Source organism: Denticeps clupeoides, chromosome 5 (genome assembly GCF_900700375.1).
Source record: "Denticeps clupeoides chromosome 5, fDenClu1.1, whole genome shotgun sequence".
In the NCBI taxonomy this organism is placed as follows: domain Eukaryota; kingdom Metazoa; phylum Chordata; class Actinopteri; order Clupeiformes; family Denticipitidae; genus Denticeps; species Denticeps clupeoides.
The window spans coordinates 25,019,795-25,035,574 of record NC_041711.1 but is presented as its reverse complement, the minus strand read 5'-3'; the positions used below and the strand labels follow the sequence as shown (position 1 = coordinate 25,035,574).

Below are 15,780 nucleotides of genomic sequence, written 5' to 3'. Positions count from 1 at the left end.
TTTGTAAGAAATGCTTTTTAAAAAAAAAAAATCTCACTTTTACACATGCTTGTCTAAATAAACTTTAATAATAAATCGTGTTTCTCTGTATTTTGGTTCTACATTAAAACGCGGTCCGGCCGTTGGTGGCTTCATTTAAGCGTGGGTGGACCCGGGTTCGAATCCCACTTACTACCATTGTGTCCCTGAGCAAGACACTTAACCCTAAATTGCTCCAGGGAGACTGTCCCCTGTAACTACTGATTGTAAGTCGCTCTGGATAAGGGCGTCTGATAAATGCTGTAAATGTAAATGTAAACGTTTAATGTGACGTTTAAAGAGAGAACCTTCTGTTGTCACCCTCCCGGCCGCTAGGCGGCGATGTTCGTCAGCTGAGGACTTTTGAAGACCGGGCATCACGTCCTCCTTCAAAATCGTCCCCGACGCTGGACGCCTCCACGCCGCCCATGTCCGCGACACGGAGGCTCCTTACGCGCGTCTGGCGGCCGTGCCACAGCGGCGTGGGCGCCGCCTGCGCGTCGCGCCACGTGGCGGGACCCCCGCGCCGGCCACGTCCGTCCGCGCCGCCGCCGCCGGCGACCGTCAGGCCGGACTGTCGCTTCCACGGCGGGGACCGCGGCCCGGAGGCTTCACGCGAGCGTGAGTACGCGAGTTCGCGTCGGCGTTTACCGAGTCGCCGTCGCCCGAGCGAACGCTGATCTCCGTCCGCAGGGGGGCCGGAGGTGTTCGGCATTGACGTGCTGGTGTCCCTCCTCCGCCAGGAGAACGCGGTGGACGTCTGTGTCGTCAGAGTTCCCGCGGCGCTCAAGTACGCGGAGTATTTCGTCGTCGTCAGCGGATCTTCGCCAAGGCACCTGCGCGCCATGGCGCTCTACGCGGTCAAAGTGGTACAAATTAAACTCGACGTCCACGTAACAATGTCGATGGACGCGGTCCGTGTGCGATGTGTTTTAATGGCCGGTTGCTTTTCCAGTACAAGTTCATGAGGAGAGATGACAACCCCCATGTCCGGATTGAAGGCAAGGAGGCAGAAGATTGGATGTGCATTGATTTTGGTATAGTCTTCCTTTTCCAAATGAAATTATTATTATTATTATTATTATAAAGGACTGCTCACTTTTAATTGAAGTATTGCACCCTGCACTTTAATCTTTTTACTACCTCACACTGTGCTGCTATGTTATCATAATAATGATTTAATATTACCATCATTATTATCTTAGCATATCATACACCATATACACTATAAACTAAACATGTCCATACATATTGCTGCTGCTTGTCTGCCTGGTTTGTCTAGTTTGTCTCGACCTGCATTAAATTGCACCGTGAATCCGCGAAGCTTCGCAATCTCGTCTCTCCGTGTACTCGTGTATGGTGAGATGACTATAAACTGGACTTTGAAAAGGGGAAAATTAACGTGTGTCGTCTCTCCATTCAGGAGACATGGTTGTCCACTTCATGCTGCCAGAAACGCGGGACGCGTACGAGCTGGAGAAGCTGTGGACGCTGCGCTCTTATGATGAACAGTTGAGCAGGATCCCCCCCGAGACACTCCCCACAGACTTTGTGTATGAAGCTGATGTCCCCAAGTGACTTTTTGTGGACTTGAACCTGTGACAGAGATGGGGGAAACGGACCAGTTCAACTAAATCCAGACTCTGCATATGGACATTTGTTTGTGCTGTTTGTTTGTTTGTTTTTTTTTCTTCTAAAGATAAACACAATTTTATTGTGATGTTTATGATGTATTTTCCCCATTTGAACGAAGAGTTTCACACAAATGAATCTTTCTATACACATCAATAGATGGCAGCAGTGTCGTTTTGTTCCCTGTCCTGCTCATTTTTGCGACTACCCTCAGAATTTACATAGATTCCGGTTCTTTGCTGACTATCGGGCTGAGTATAAGACCAAAGATACCACGTGATACAAACTGGGGAACCCCATTGTCACGTAGTGTGGAGAACCTCTGTGGAGGTCCACAGAGACCACTTACGTACAGGGACATGCATGCAAAATGCTGGTGCTATGTGGTCGTCTAAAGCTCAGATTTATGAGACGTATGTCATTATGACACACAGTGACACAACGAAATGTGTCCTCTGCATTTAACCCATCACCCTTAGTGAGCAGTGGGCAGCCATGACAGGCGCCCGGGGAGCAGTGTGTGGATTCGAACCTGCAACCACCACTGGCCCAAAAAACATGTTTTGGTTGTATGTTGTTTGTGCACGCACAGATCGTGGTGTAATAAATCGGCAACACTTAACAAAAGTCTCCGTCGTGTATTATTTTTACTATTTTGGTCCCTAGCAGCTGCTCGCAATTTGGTCGCCGGAAGTACTTCCGCGCGGCCCAGAGGTCACCAAGACGGCGGGGAAGTGTTGTGTCTGTGACAAAATTCCCGTAGGTCGTGTACAAATATACATACGCACACACACACACACATATATATATATATATATGGATGTGTATATACCGATACGTGTAAAACAGCGCGGGTTTTATGACTTTATGAGCGAGTTCCAGTTCCTGGCGGCGTGTGGACGTTATTTCGATCCTTCCCGTGGGCTTTTTAAGAGGCCCGGGCATCATGGATCCGCCCGGTGCGGACCCGCAGGACAGTAAGTGTCTCCCCGTCCCTTTTTTTTTTTTTCGTGTCGCGGAGAACCTCCACGCGCGGGCCCTAATCTGTGGATCCCCGCCTTGTCCTCCAGTGGAGTTGGTCGGCGTCACCCACGTCGCGGATGCGGCCACGTTTTGGGCCCAGGTACCCGCGTCTTCGTTCATGAGAAATTCGGGTGTTATATCCGCTGTAACAATGCGGCGTGCGTTGCCAGAATGCGAGCGACGAAAAGGCGGTGGAGAAGGTCGCCTGCGTCCTTCAGGCCAAGTGTCCCGTGTCTCCAAAATCACTCGGCAGACCCAATAATCAGAAGGTAATTAATTATGTGTGTGGGGGGTTCCTATAGTCTCTGCATGGACTCTTATTTTTTTTCTGAGCAGGTATATGGAGCAGTATTTGCAGAGGACATGTGCTGGTATCGGTGTAAGGTGGAACATCAGTCCGCTGACAAGGTCAGATATGACAATGACAACATTTTTAAAAATAACATTGGGTGTTATAACAACGTGGGTGGTAGTAGCCTAGTGGGTAACACACTCGCCTATGGACCAGAAGACCCAGGTTCAAATCCCACTTACCATTGTGTCCCTGAGCAAGACACTTAACCCTAAAGTTGGTCCAGGGGGACTTTCCCTGTAACTACTGACTGTAAGTTGCTCTGGTTAAGGGCGTCTGATAAAGGCTGTAAATGTAAATGCATTAACATCAAGTTGTATGCTACTTGTAAGTATGGGCTTGGACTTTAACGTTTCTCTCTACTCTGACCCCCCTTTTCTGCTTGGATTGTGTACGTCCAGATCAACGTGTTTTATATTGATTATGGGAACAGCGAGGCCGTCAGCCGTTCGGGGCTTGTGGAGCTCCCAGAGGACCTGCAGACTGCCCCACTGGCCAAGAAATACAAATTCTGGGGCTTCCATGTGTACAGTGAGCAGGACTCGCTGCATTTCCAACAGGTCTCCACCACTTCTGTTGCATAATCTATACGAGGTCAAACGTTGGTGCGGTATGAAATGTGCATTTGCTTTCATAGGGAAAGGCGTTCCTGCACAACTTGATATATGGTAAAAAGCTGCGCATTCTGAAGAAGTCCGTGTGCTTTGACGGAACCATCCTGGTGCAGGCGTTTCAGGGAAGCCTGAACATTGGTGAGGAGATCCTAAAGATGAAGTTTGCCACGCTAAGTGTCCCAGAGAGTCCACTTTCCCCACGCATCAAGTTAGATCCGTCGGATCCTGCTGGCCTGTGGCCCCTCGCCGCCTGTGAGAGAGGGTGCTGGGGGGACACAGACATTTCAAGAAGCACAGGGTACGTCCCCAAACTGCGACCAGCCTTTACAGACCACAGGGAACAAGAATTTAAGTAAGTCCTCAAAGACGACAAATGCACTTATATGGTGTATTTAGAAGCACTTGGGATTTTTCAGCTATTTCAAGTTTTATAGACATTAATGTATAAAATTATGTATTGAAGGAAATACAAATACATTTACAGCATTTATCAGACGCCCTTACCCAGAGCGACTTACAATCAGTAGTTACAGGGACAGTCCCCCCCTGGAGCAACTTAGGGTTAAGTGTCTTGCTCAGGGACACAATGGTAGTAAGTGGGATTTGGACCTGGGTCTTCTGGTTCATAGGCGAGTGTGTTACCCACTAGGCTACTACATTTACAAAAATACAAAAACATATTCACTTGAAAATAAATAGTTGTTAGTTTGTTTTTTTTCCCCATAATTCCAGCTATTCTTGTACATATTATACAGTGTTGCTCTCATGCTGAGTTTGTAAGTTTGCTTGCTAGCAGAGAAATTCAGTCTATACAATGATAGGTTTATTTAAACCGTGAGACAGAACAATTAAAAAATATTTGATCCCTTTGCAAAGCGTTCTTTTAGTACTTGACTTTAGTACTTTAGTACTGGCAATCACAAAGGGCCGTTGTGTCTTGTAGTTTGACCACAAGGTTTGCACAGTCATTAATATTTTATTGCTGATGTTTGGCATCATTGTCATGCTGTAACATGGCGAGATGAGTTGATGACAAAGGGCTCCTTTTTGGTCTCATCTGACCACAACAATTTCATCCAGTCCTCGTTCAAAGACTTTGTCATTGCACAATCATACTTAGTACAACAGTGCAACAAAATTGAGTATGTGTGCTTTCTTTAGCAGAGGGGCCTTGTGGATTTTATCCATTTGTGGATTAAACCAACTGTTGTCACCTAGCTGCTTGACTGGTCTTGTAGTCCATTCCAGTCTTGTGTAGGTCCCTGACATCCTTGGACAGCTCTTGGTCTTGGGCATGGGACAGAGTAGGAAATTGGATTGATTTGATTCCTTCTTTGAACTGGTTGTCTTTTGTACAGGAAAATGCATTGAATAGCTCCCAGTGTCAGCTCCTTACCTGTTTAAAATACAACTGGGAGCCAGAAGTCTTACCGATTGACATTTATGAACATGCTAATTAATTTATAACATTGCATTATTTATTTATCTTTTTGTTATTGTCACTTACTGTTTGAATAAATCTAAATTATAGACTGATCATTTCTTTGTTAGTAGGCACTGTATTAGAGAGTTCTGAGTTCATATCATGTTGTTTTTCATCTGCCCCTGTCTGCTCTTTTTGGTGGATTTTGAACCTGATTTTGCATGCTGGAGATGGAAAATATTTTAAAATTGCATCATCTGAATCAGTAGCTTATAAATCCTGAATTACAAAGATTCTAATTTGTTTTGTTTGTTTCCACATATATCCTCCTCTGCTAATATTTGTTTAGAATTGTATTGTGAGTGGTGAGAGTTTTTTTTTTTTTTGTGCGGAAAAGGGCTCACAGCCTTCATAATTGTAGGTGTGTGTGTGTGTGTGTGTGTGTGTGTGTGTGTGTGTGTGTGTTTTTTATCACAGTACAATACAGGGGGAATTGATTGGTCTCAGTAATTTCATTCAGCACATGAAATGGTGTGTAAGTGTGTGCTGATTTTGGTTCTAGAGAGAAGAGCCCAATTAAAACCCTCCAGCCAGCCACCTCATTGAAAAAGAAAATGGATAATGACCTGCTGGATGAGAACGAACAGCTAAGAGCCGAGAGAGACATCCTGCAGCAGACCAAAGCCACCGTGGAGCATCAACTGAGCCAGTCTCAGGCAGAGCTACAGGTTCTTTACAGTTTCACCCTGGCTTCACTGAACAGAACTTGCCCGGTTTACCCCTCTGTGTGTGTGTGTGTGTGTGTGTGTGTGTGTGTGTGTGTGTGTGTGTGTGTGTGTGTGTGTGTGTGAGAACACAGAGGTTGAGGGAGCAGGCGAAAAATAATTGTGAGGAATTGAAGAAACTGAGGGAGGAGAAAAAAGCCACTCAGCAACGTACAGATCATCTGGAGAAGCAGCTGCAGGAGCTCCAAGAGGAGCTGCAGGTCAGGCTCTTATATTCTGTGGTCTTTGCTCTACTGGAGTCATACATTCTATACCGTTATGTGATGGTGGAATAGAGGAGATTTTAAATTTTATGAAAAGGATCACATACAATAACTTACCATACAAGCATTGCACCATAACAGAGCCGCTGCATTCCATTAATAGTGGATCCAACGTTTAATCCAAATGGTTATTTTGGTGTATGCCCCACATTTCTGTTCTTAATGCAAAAAAAACAAACATTTCCTTCGAGCCATTGGTTCATAGACAATGATAGATGATTGTTTGGTTAATGAAATAAATCTGTACTACTACATCACTATTGCTTTCAGGATTTTGCTTTAATTTATTTCTGACCTGTAATTATTTCCTTTTGCTGTTTTGAGGCAGTGTCTGGCTTTCCTTGCATTTGTAAGCAGCAGCATGCTGGCAGTGTTTGTCACAGCCGACACTCAAAAACAAAAGGCACGAAATGAAATTGTGATAGACACATAATCCAGCGATTTGCTCCCAAACTGCGGCTCATGAATATTTTGTGCGTGTGATGTGTGTGGGTAGCTAATCCAATAATGTATGCCATCTTGAAAATGAAGGTGCCACAGTGTCATGTTTTGTAAAATGAGCAACTAATCTGTATCACTTGTGTTCAGGCTCTCAAAAAAGATTTCCAGCAGAAAGTGGAAGAGAAGGATAACAGCTTGGAGACGGCAGTTGGAGACAAACTGTCTAGACTTGCACAAATAGTCCTCTCAGTAAGGGAACTGAGGTAGGCCTTTGATGTGACATTTTGTCAAACCTACAATGTGCTTTCAAAGTGTCTTAACACCCCATGAAGGTACTTTTGTGTATGCAGGGAGAGCAACCACTGCCCCTCTGCTAGTGACAGCCTTTTGGAGTCCATTGATGAAGTGGTCAGTGGCAGCATTTCCATGCCTGGTAGCATGGAGAGGATGAAGAAGGTTTGGGCTGAGTATGATCAGGCTCAGGAGAACGTCAGGGGCTGTGGGAAGGTGAGCACTCTGCCTAAATAAACACACAAGGAAGCTCAAAAGAGGTCTAAGAAGGTCAGCGTGGAAGTATAATATTTGGAGTTAGGTAATTTGACCCCAATACTGCTGTTTTACTATTGATCATATTCATAACATATTAAACATTAACATGTAAATAATAATATCACAATAAATGATTGATTTCATGTTTATATATTTTTCATATTTTGGAGCAAGTATAATAAAAAAAATTTTTTTGCCAATATTTACACTAAATATCATAATATCCAAATTGGTGACAATAAAAGCTATCAGACGTTGATATATATTTATGTTGCATAAAGTTTGTTTGTTACAATATTCAGGATAATTTCTATAGAAAGATGTCTACTGTGTACCATGTTTTATTTCTGTACTTTAGAAAGAGGAGCTTGATCAGCTGATCACCAGTAGAGATGAAGTCCAGGGCAGGCTGCTGGATGCAGCGGGGGCTTTTTTACAGGAAGTAGATGGACTTCCCATTAGTGAGCGTATGGAGAAACTGGAGGTCCAGAAGGTGGATATTTTACAATCAATAGATTTTTTTTTTAAATCCCCAACAATATATACTGACAAGTGTAGCCATTTTATATTATGTTTTGTTAGTTACTTATTATGCTTATTACTATAAATGAACCAAATTGTGTGCTTTAATATTAATATACAGTTTCATAATTCATTTTTCATATCTTGGTTGAGTCATTCAAAGTATTCTGGTAACTGCTTTTTTTTCCCCCTTTCAATTGAGAAGGTAAATGCATCTCTGGCCTCGTATGGCCCACTGACCCCAGGGGATTCTGCAGAAGAGGCTTTTGATGAACTCCGAAAGTGGAAAACTGACACAGAGGAGCACTTCCTATGTTTGAGGGCAGCCTCAGACAGTGCACTGGAAGAGCTGTGCTCCTGTTCTCTCAGTCTTATGAAGGTACTCCTCAGAGGCATATTGGTATGGAGCTTGTTGCGATAATCAGGATTATGATTGATCCTCACGTTTAACCTGAATGTGTAAAAAATTATAAGTTTTTCAGTCTTTCTGAGAATACTTCGGTGTGTGTGAGAGACATGGCTAAAGGGGTGGATGAGCTGCTGAAGCAAGCAGAGTTGAAACTGTGGAATGAACAGGAAGCCACCCTCTCTTTTAAGGTTAAACCTCTAGTCCTTCTTGTCCATTAAGGTCCTTTCTTTAGGGTAAGTGTTCGTGTCATTTCATCTTTGTCTTTTTGTTCCTCCCAAGGTGCAAGGAGGCCAGGACACCAAAATTGTGGCCAGTGCTTGTCAGAAACTCATGCATCTTATCCAGACAGAACAGACTGTCCTTTGTGAAGTGAGGGAGAACTACATCATCAGCCTAAAAGTACATTAATTTAATTGGCCTTTTATTGATAATTTGTGTAAACAATAAAAGTGTTTTATTCCTAGAACTTTGATTAGTAGGACAGCCCCTGGGTGAAATTGACTGTTTTTCCATTTAATGATGTGCAGTTTAAGGAGGCCAATCAGCAGTGGCAGGATGGACCACCGAAGCTGGATGGGTTTTTTTCCATTAAGAAGCATATAAGAAACCTTCACTCTCAGCTGCGCTGGAAGCTGGTGGAGGAAGGCTGCCTGGAAGAGGTCAGCGCGTGATCCACTGCTGCAGCTCAAACATAATTGAATTGAAAAATGACCTGCTTTTAGTGTGTGAAGGATGTGGGGAAAACTGGCCAATGTGTTTCGAACAAAGTACATCCTGTTTTCATTGTAGGCAGAAGAGGAGGACCTGACACAAATCATGCTCAAGAAAGAAGAGATTGCAGAGACTCGAAATGCTCTGTTTAAGGAAATTAGCAAAGAGAAAGAGGAATATGTATGTCTTTGATGTATTTTTATACATTAATGTGCATGAAAGTGTCTCTACCAAGATTATTTTGGTCAGGCAGAATTTCAATGTTTCATGGTACATTTCTTTCCTTCTCACATCAGTGCTGTGAGCGATTGTGGTTAATGGATGCTCTGTTCTGTACTATTTTTCAGGAGAAATTGAGCAGTCTGATTAAGGATTGCTATCCTGAGCTTCCACTTCTCTACCCTGAAGTAGACATCCTTGGCTACATGGTAATCTCTTAAACTTCTTCTCCAGATGGTTTTATGTGTCTGGGTTTGTACATTAGGAATGTCATTGTTTGATTGACTAATTTCAATGGTAGTTTATCAAATACTGTTGTATAATACATGCAAACACATGTATATGCTCAAGATACAGAAACAAACCATCCTGTTGTGTAGATGACTGGGTAAGTTCTGTCACTTGCTCTAGAGGTCTGAGGGGCTCCTGGTAAGGAGTTTGGACAGAGATATGTTTGAAGCAGAACCTATGAAAGAACTAAGTGGCCGCCGTCCACTGGTTTGCACTGATTTCAAGGGACGCAAAGTTATCCTCAAGGTAAGGTATGCTTCAGGAAATGTGGCTGTTTGCCCCTTAGGTCCATTATGGTCAAGGTAGGGGATACTGTAGAAAACTTGTTGCTTGGCAACAAGATTAGCAACTGGCCATAAAGCAGGATTTTTCTATGTAATATTCTATATAATTTATTATTTTCCTTTTCTTTTTTATGTTTATGCTGCAACATGTATTGATTTATTGCAATGGCACAAATTACTGGGTAATTATTACACAAAAGCCAAACATGATTGAAAAAAGTACCAGAACATCTTTCAGTTGAAGGAATTTGTTCTTGTGTCTAGAAATGTTTTATGAGATTAAAGTAATGTTCATTTTGTTTATGAAATTGTTTTGAGCCACAGATTTTATTTATTTTTTTAATGACTGCAATGTTCGAAATCAGCACATAGGGAACATAGGTGCTACATGATGCCCATCTTGATGTGTGAGCATGCATGCAACCGATTTCTTCTACGGGTCACCCTAAATTATTATTTTTTGGTTAGTGGTTACTTGTGTTAAGGCAGTAGAGAAAATGGCCTGATGTCACCTGCAAATGACAAAATTTGAAGGAATCTCTCATTTCATTACTCTTGTGCTGCTGTGTATCACATGTGTGACAATCACTTCACTTTAAATGTGTCCTTGTTCTTCAGGGATACTCTGTTGATGATGAAGCTGAGGCCAGAATGCTGGATCAGGCCACTCAGTATCATTCAGCACAGATAAGATCTGAGGAGACTCCCAATTTGCTCCCCATCCTGGCATTATTCTTTGGGAAGGTATTTTGTCATCTTATGTTTGCTACATATGCTTCTACTGCATAATCATGCTGAAAACTGCATAATTTATGATATTTTGCAAATGTTTAATGTTATTGTTATGATGAGAAGTCAGTAGAGTATCCTTTTATCGCCGTTAAATATAATGGTTCTGTCATTTAAACTGAGTACCTAATGCAATTAATTTCATTCCGTTTAGGTATTGTGAAGCAGTATATAAATATTTAGCAGTCTGTTTTTTAAATGTGGCATTAGGACATTTAAATCAGATGGATGTTGAGCCATTTTTTTCCTGCTTACTCCCAATAGGGTGTTGATGTGAAATTAAATGCGAGTGGTATTAAATCTCTCTCTTAGTCTGACCCATTAGGGTATGTGATTGTTCCATACCTCTCCCATGGCAGCCTTAAGACTATTCAGAAGACCAATCCCTTGGCCTCTGGTGTGAGTCCACTTTTACCCCCTCTGCATAAATATTTAAATACTGATCACTACTAGGGCTGAAAGTATTGTTCACCCAACAGGAAGTTGCTAGAGTGATGAGAGGCGTGGTTCTTGGACTTGAGGCGCTGCATACGGTCAGCGTTACCCATGGGTCCCTTCACCCGAGCAACTTGTTTGTTCTCAACCGAGAGCAAGGCATCCTTGGGGACTATGACTTTACAAAGGCACTGGTGAGTCTGTATCTGCTTTACCAAAGCTTTATTCTGATTAATACTAGTCCATTTTGGTTGTTTGGTAGTTAGTTATACTTTATCTAATTACAACCCAGAGTCATGGTAGCCTAGTCGGGTGCACACTTATGTATGAACCAAAAGACCATAGTCTCAGGTTCAAACCCCACTTATTACTATGATTTTAAATAAAATATTAACTGTAGACTGTGACAGATTTGAAAGATCTGGGAAGCCCATTGTTGCTGTTTTGTTGTAGGAGCTGAGAGCTGTTGACAGTCAGATGATTGTTGGTTCCATCAGTTTGGTGGCTCCAGAGCTCCACCAAGGCAGTTCTCCAACACCGGCCAGTGACATGTATGCTTTTGGCTGCCTGCTGCTCTGGGTAGGATCCTGAAACCAAAGATTTCTGACGACATGGAAAATCTTGGGATTATTATGGAATATATGATATTTTTTTATTGACCAGTGTGGGTTGGGTGTTCAACATAATTGTTCTTACAGCTGAACCATCCAGAATTTAATGGTGCCATGCATAATAACAAAGTGAATCTGGATGCAAGTTTGAAGCTGGTGAGCAACATCTTGCATGAACAGTCCACTGATTTTAGAATGTTGCTGCTTTTAACTTAACATCTTGCTTTCCTCAGGAGCCGAGTCTCCATATTCTTCTGACAAAACTGCTGATTGACAGTGGGAGGCTTACAGCCTCTGAGGCCTTAACGGAGGAGTACTTCCTTTCCGTTCATGCTCAGTGTGAAGGCAAATGAGGAACTGTCTGTGTTGCAATTGTATGTTTATGATGCAATTATTTTGAAGCAGTCATTTTGGTTCTTTTAAAATATTAAGTCTTGCAATTTTGGGAGCGAATAATCCTAGAAAAAGAGAGAAAGTTAATGTTAGTTCTCCACTGATTTGCAGTTTTCAGTGGCAATTGAGTTGTCAGCCATAGTCCCCTGTGACTTAAAGGGAGATCTTTTGGGGGAATTTTAAGAAAATGGCTGTCAGTTAAATGCACTTTTCTGGTTAAAATGTTCTGTCTTTCTCAGTAGAGTGCAAACTGTTCCCAAAGCCTTTTCCAGTATAGAACAATGACATTGTGAATCAACACAATGCACTTAAAGGGCACTGGAAAAAAGATTTTTCCACTTCCCTTCATCTATTGGGCCTGTTCTGTAACCAGTTCACAGTGTGAAGTTTGAAGAAGGTTACATTCCTTGTTTTGCTCGAGTGTGTGGATCATTGCAAATCCATGATTAAAATAAAGTTCATGTACACGGAATTATTGTTTTATTTATTGTGTCTTCAGGTAAGCGTTGAACATGGATGTTAGATCCACTTTGCCGGGGTATTCAGTCTTAATATGGTGGGATCGGTGGCAATTGTCTTATTTTAACCCTAGTTAATAATAGGTTGTTTAAGCAGTGTGTTGAGCGGAGTATGACAGGAAAGGGCTTAATTCTTTGAGTGCTTTTTTTATTGTTTCATTCTGAGTCATCTTGGACAGCTCCGGTGTTCAAAATGGACCTGCTCTTAAAGCTTCTCCATGTAACCACTCTGGCCTTCTGTAGCCGATATACACAACGTGTACTGGTCCTGCCTTCAGTCAGCTGCCTTTTTAGTTTATTAAGACCAGCCCGTGGCACCTCTCAAGGCCTTATGTAAGAGTCGGTTCAAAGCATGGGGTGTTTAATAAAGAAGCCACGCTCTATCAAAACTGGGTCTTTTCTCCAATCACTCCAGTTAGTAATGAAATGCATTAACAATCTCTTGCACAAACTACTGCACCCACCATACCATCCCTGCCAAAATGACTATTTATTCCACTACTGCTGCTATTTGCACACCCCAGTTGCTGCCCTTGATATTTAAAGGGATAAGAAAAGTTTGGCAGCCCCGTTGTTACCCTGCCTGCCTGCAATTTATTGAAGCCTGCCTGCAATTTATTCCTGGCACTAATCCTTGCACGCCGGATGGCTACAGAGTTTTGTGGCACCTCTGTACTTCATCACCACCATCATCATCATCTTCACGGGCACGAAGGGAGTCGTGAAGTTTCTGCGGCCTGCAAAGGACAATTTGCCTGCCGGTGTCTGTTCTGTTGTTGGCAGTAAAATTATTTGCTTACTTCGAGCATCGATCAGTGGTGGCCTAGCGGTTAAGGAAGTGGCCCCGTAATCAAAAGGTTGCCGGTTCGAATCCCGATCCGCCAAGGTGCCACTGAGGTGCCACTGAGCAAAGCACCGTCCCCACACACTGCTCCCCGGGCGCCTGTCATGGCTGCCCACTGCTCACTCAGGGTGACTGGTTAAATGCAGAGGGCAAATTTCACTGTGTGCATCATGTGCTGTGCTGCTGTGTATCACATGTGACAATCACTTCACTAAAAAAAAAAAAAAATCTTCGATGTGCAGCAGGATGCTGCTTCCTACGGGCCAGTCTGCACGCCGGACCCGCTCACATGGCTCCATGTGCAACTCGGCTCTTTGACTATTTTTTTCCCCCTCTTTAAAATGGCAGATTTGTGAGGTCCATAAATAACTGCTACGTGCCTGGTGACTCACTAAATTATTAATTTCATTCAATCCCCTTAACAAATTCAGCTATTCACACGGGATTATTATATTAAAACGCGATTCGTGCCATTCGGAACACACGCCCACGTGTTATCTTACGGATCTCGGATCGTTTTAGCGCATAGTTAAGTGGAGTAAGTCCGGTGGTAGGAACGCGATTGGGCGCCGCAGTGTGTGCTGGTTTTAATTCGGGGAGCCCTCCCTCCGGAGTATAAAGCCCGGTCCCCGGTCCTCCCCGCCAGGTCGCCCGTCGCCCTCGGCTCCTGAAGATGCGCCCGCAGCCCGTGGTGTCGCTGGGTCTGGCGCTGCTGTGGCTCGCCGCCCTGGTCAGCGCGTACCCGTCCAAGCCGGACAACCCGGGGGACGGCGCGCCCGCGGAGGAGCTGTCCAAGTACTACTCGGCCCTGCGCCACTACATCAACCTCATCACCAGGCAGAGGTCGCGGGGCGCCCCGACACCCTCACCCCGGTTTACGCGGCGAGCGCGGCGCGTCTGACCCGGTGCTCCTGCGTTCTTTCAGGTACGGGAGACGGTCCGGACCGGACGAGCTGTTCTCGGACCTGCTGCCGAGCGAGAGCCGGGAGCGCAGCCCGGGACTCCGGCACGACAGCAGGTGAGCAGAAACGAACCATTGGGTGCGTCGCATCTTTTTAAAACAAATTATTTATTCACTTGAATAAAACCAAATCAGTAGTTACAGGGACAGTCCCCCCCCTGGAGACACTCGGGGTTAAGTGTCTTGCTTAGGGACACAATGGTAGTAAGTGGGGTTTGAACCTGGGTCTTCTGGTTCGTAGGCAAGTGTGTTACCCACTAGGCTACTACCACTCCTTTTAATAAAAAAAAAAAAAGTATATATTTATACAGTTTGGACAGTTTAAGAAGTTCACACTCCTGCCCTCCCGAGGTTCGATACTGCAGCATCAGAGCCAGATCTGCAAGGCTGAGGAACAGTTTTTACCCCACTGGCTGTCCGGCTCCTCAATATGTTGCCCCCAGGATCCACATCCACATCACCTCAACCACACCGGAAGCCCTAAACCACCTACAGATGATTTTTCTCCCTCCCAAACTGCACATTACTAACTGAACATCAGTACTGCACTCTGCACTTTAACCTTTAATCTCTTACTACCTCACACTGTGCTGCTGTGTTATGGTCATTGTATCATTTCATATCATTACATGGCATATCATACACCACATTTACATTTACTGCATTTATCAGATGACTTACAATCAGTAGTTACAGGGACAGTCCTCCTGGAGCAACTTAGTGTTAAGTGTCTTGCTCAGGGACACAATGGTAGTAAGTGGGATTTGAACCTGGGTCTTCTGGTTCATAGACCAGTGTGTTACTAGGCTACTACCACCCTATACACTCATTGCTGCTACTTGTCTGCCTAGTTTGTCCACAGTGTCCCTTGTCATGTTGTGTTATTCCATTTGCACACTGTGAATCTCCAATACTTCGCAATCTCGTCTCTCCGTGTGCTCGAACATAGCGAGTTGACGACAATAAAGTGGAATTTATTAGATGTCACGTGGCTGCTGTTGGTTCGGTTTCCTCTAAAACGTGTTCATATGTTCTTGGTTTTTTTACAGATACAACGAGCTGCCCGATTTTTGATCCACGCCTTCGTCCGGATGGCGCGACGCTCGCATGGTTTTTACACTGTGGCGCTGTCACGTGGTTATTGTGCAACTCTCCTGCCGCATTCATCTCTCTGCTCTCGTCACTGTAAATATCACTGTTGAAATATGGCCGTTTGTAACACTGTGTCGAAATAAAGACGAACGTGTGCATTGAACGATCCCCGAAAATACATGTCTATAAAACTGTGCCTTAAAAAAAAATCAGTTGTGTTAATTTTCAAATGTTTAATATTCAAAGTAAAATAATTTCAAGTTCAAAGATATTTTAAATCCAAAATATAATATTCAGTTTTGACAAATAACACTTGTACATAATTCAAATTTACACAATTCACAAATAGTTTTGTCAGCGGCCTCTCGTGGCTGCAGCGCACATCTCACCCGGAGCAAAACACGACACACAAAAGCTCGCCGGCACAACCGCGTCGCGTCTTGCGTATATTTACGTTTATTTCACAGACGATTTAATTATTTTAAAGTGTGTTTTTGCTTTTTTTTTTTTTTTGAAAGCACAGGTTCAAGTGACCTGAATACACGTACGTGGTCGTGGATTTCACCAACAATCACTTGTAGCGAGAAATTAAATAGAATTA

General features: G+C 43.6%; 3 protein-coding genes across 3 annotated transcripts; all 3 read left to right on the top strand.

Annotated features, from left to right (window-relative positions):
- The first annotated feature begins 361 nt into the window (after positions 1 to 361).
- malsu1 (mitochondrial assembly of ribosomal large subunit 1) lies at positions 362 to 1,742 on the top strand. Its single transcript, XM_028979540.1, has 4 exons — positions 362 to 639; positions 712 to 887; positions 974 to 1,055; positions 1,442 to 1,742. The coding sequence occupies exons 1-4, from the start codon at positions 447 to 449 to the stop codon at positions 1,594 to 1,596; spliced, it is 606 nt and encodes a 201-aa protein (XP_028835373.1). The 5' UTR covers positions 362 to 446; the 3' UTR covers positions 1,597 to 1,742.
- Positions 1,743 to 2,982: 1,240 nt separating this feature from the next.
- On the top strand, positions 2,983 to 12,236 carry stk31 (serine/threonine kinase 31). Its single transcript, XM_028979402.1, has 21 exons — positions 2,983 to 3,081; positions 3,427 to 3,585; positions 3,663 to 3,991; positions 5,625 to 5,790; positions 5,922 to 6,047; positions 6,699 to 6,814; positions 6,902 to 7,058; positions 7,459 to 7,593; positions 7,828 to 8,001; positions 8,097 to 8,219; positions 8,311 to 8,430; positions 8,559 to 8,690; positions 8,821 to 8,922; positions 9,090 to 9,170; positions 9,373 to 9,498; positions 10,155 to 10,280; positions 10,638 to 10,724; positions 10,805 to 10,954; positions 11,214 to 11,339; positions 11,459 to 11,527; positions 11,605 to 12,236. Exons 1-21 carry the CDS (start codon positions 2,983 to 2,985, stop codon positions 11,722 to 11,724), a joined length of 2,823 nt encoding a protein of 940 aa, XP_028835235.1. The 3' UTR covers positions 11,725 to 12,236.
- A 1,415-nt stretch (positions 12,237 to 13,651) lies between these two features.
- Positions 13,652 to 15,345, top strand: LOC114789996 (pro-neuropeptide Y-like). Its single transcript, XM_028979541.1, has 3 exons — positions 13,652 to 13,969; positions 14,052 to 14,144; positions 15,137 to 15,345. Exons 1-3 carry the CDS (start codon positions 13,800 to 13,802, stop codon positions 15,159 to 15,161), a joined length of 288 nt encoding a protein of 95 aa, XP_028835374.1. The 5' UTR covers positions 13,652 to 13,799; the 3' UTR covers positions 15,162 to 15,345.
- Positions 15,346 to 15,780: the final 435 nt, after the last annotated feature.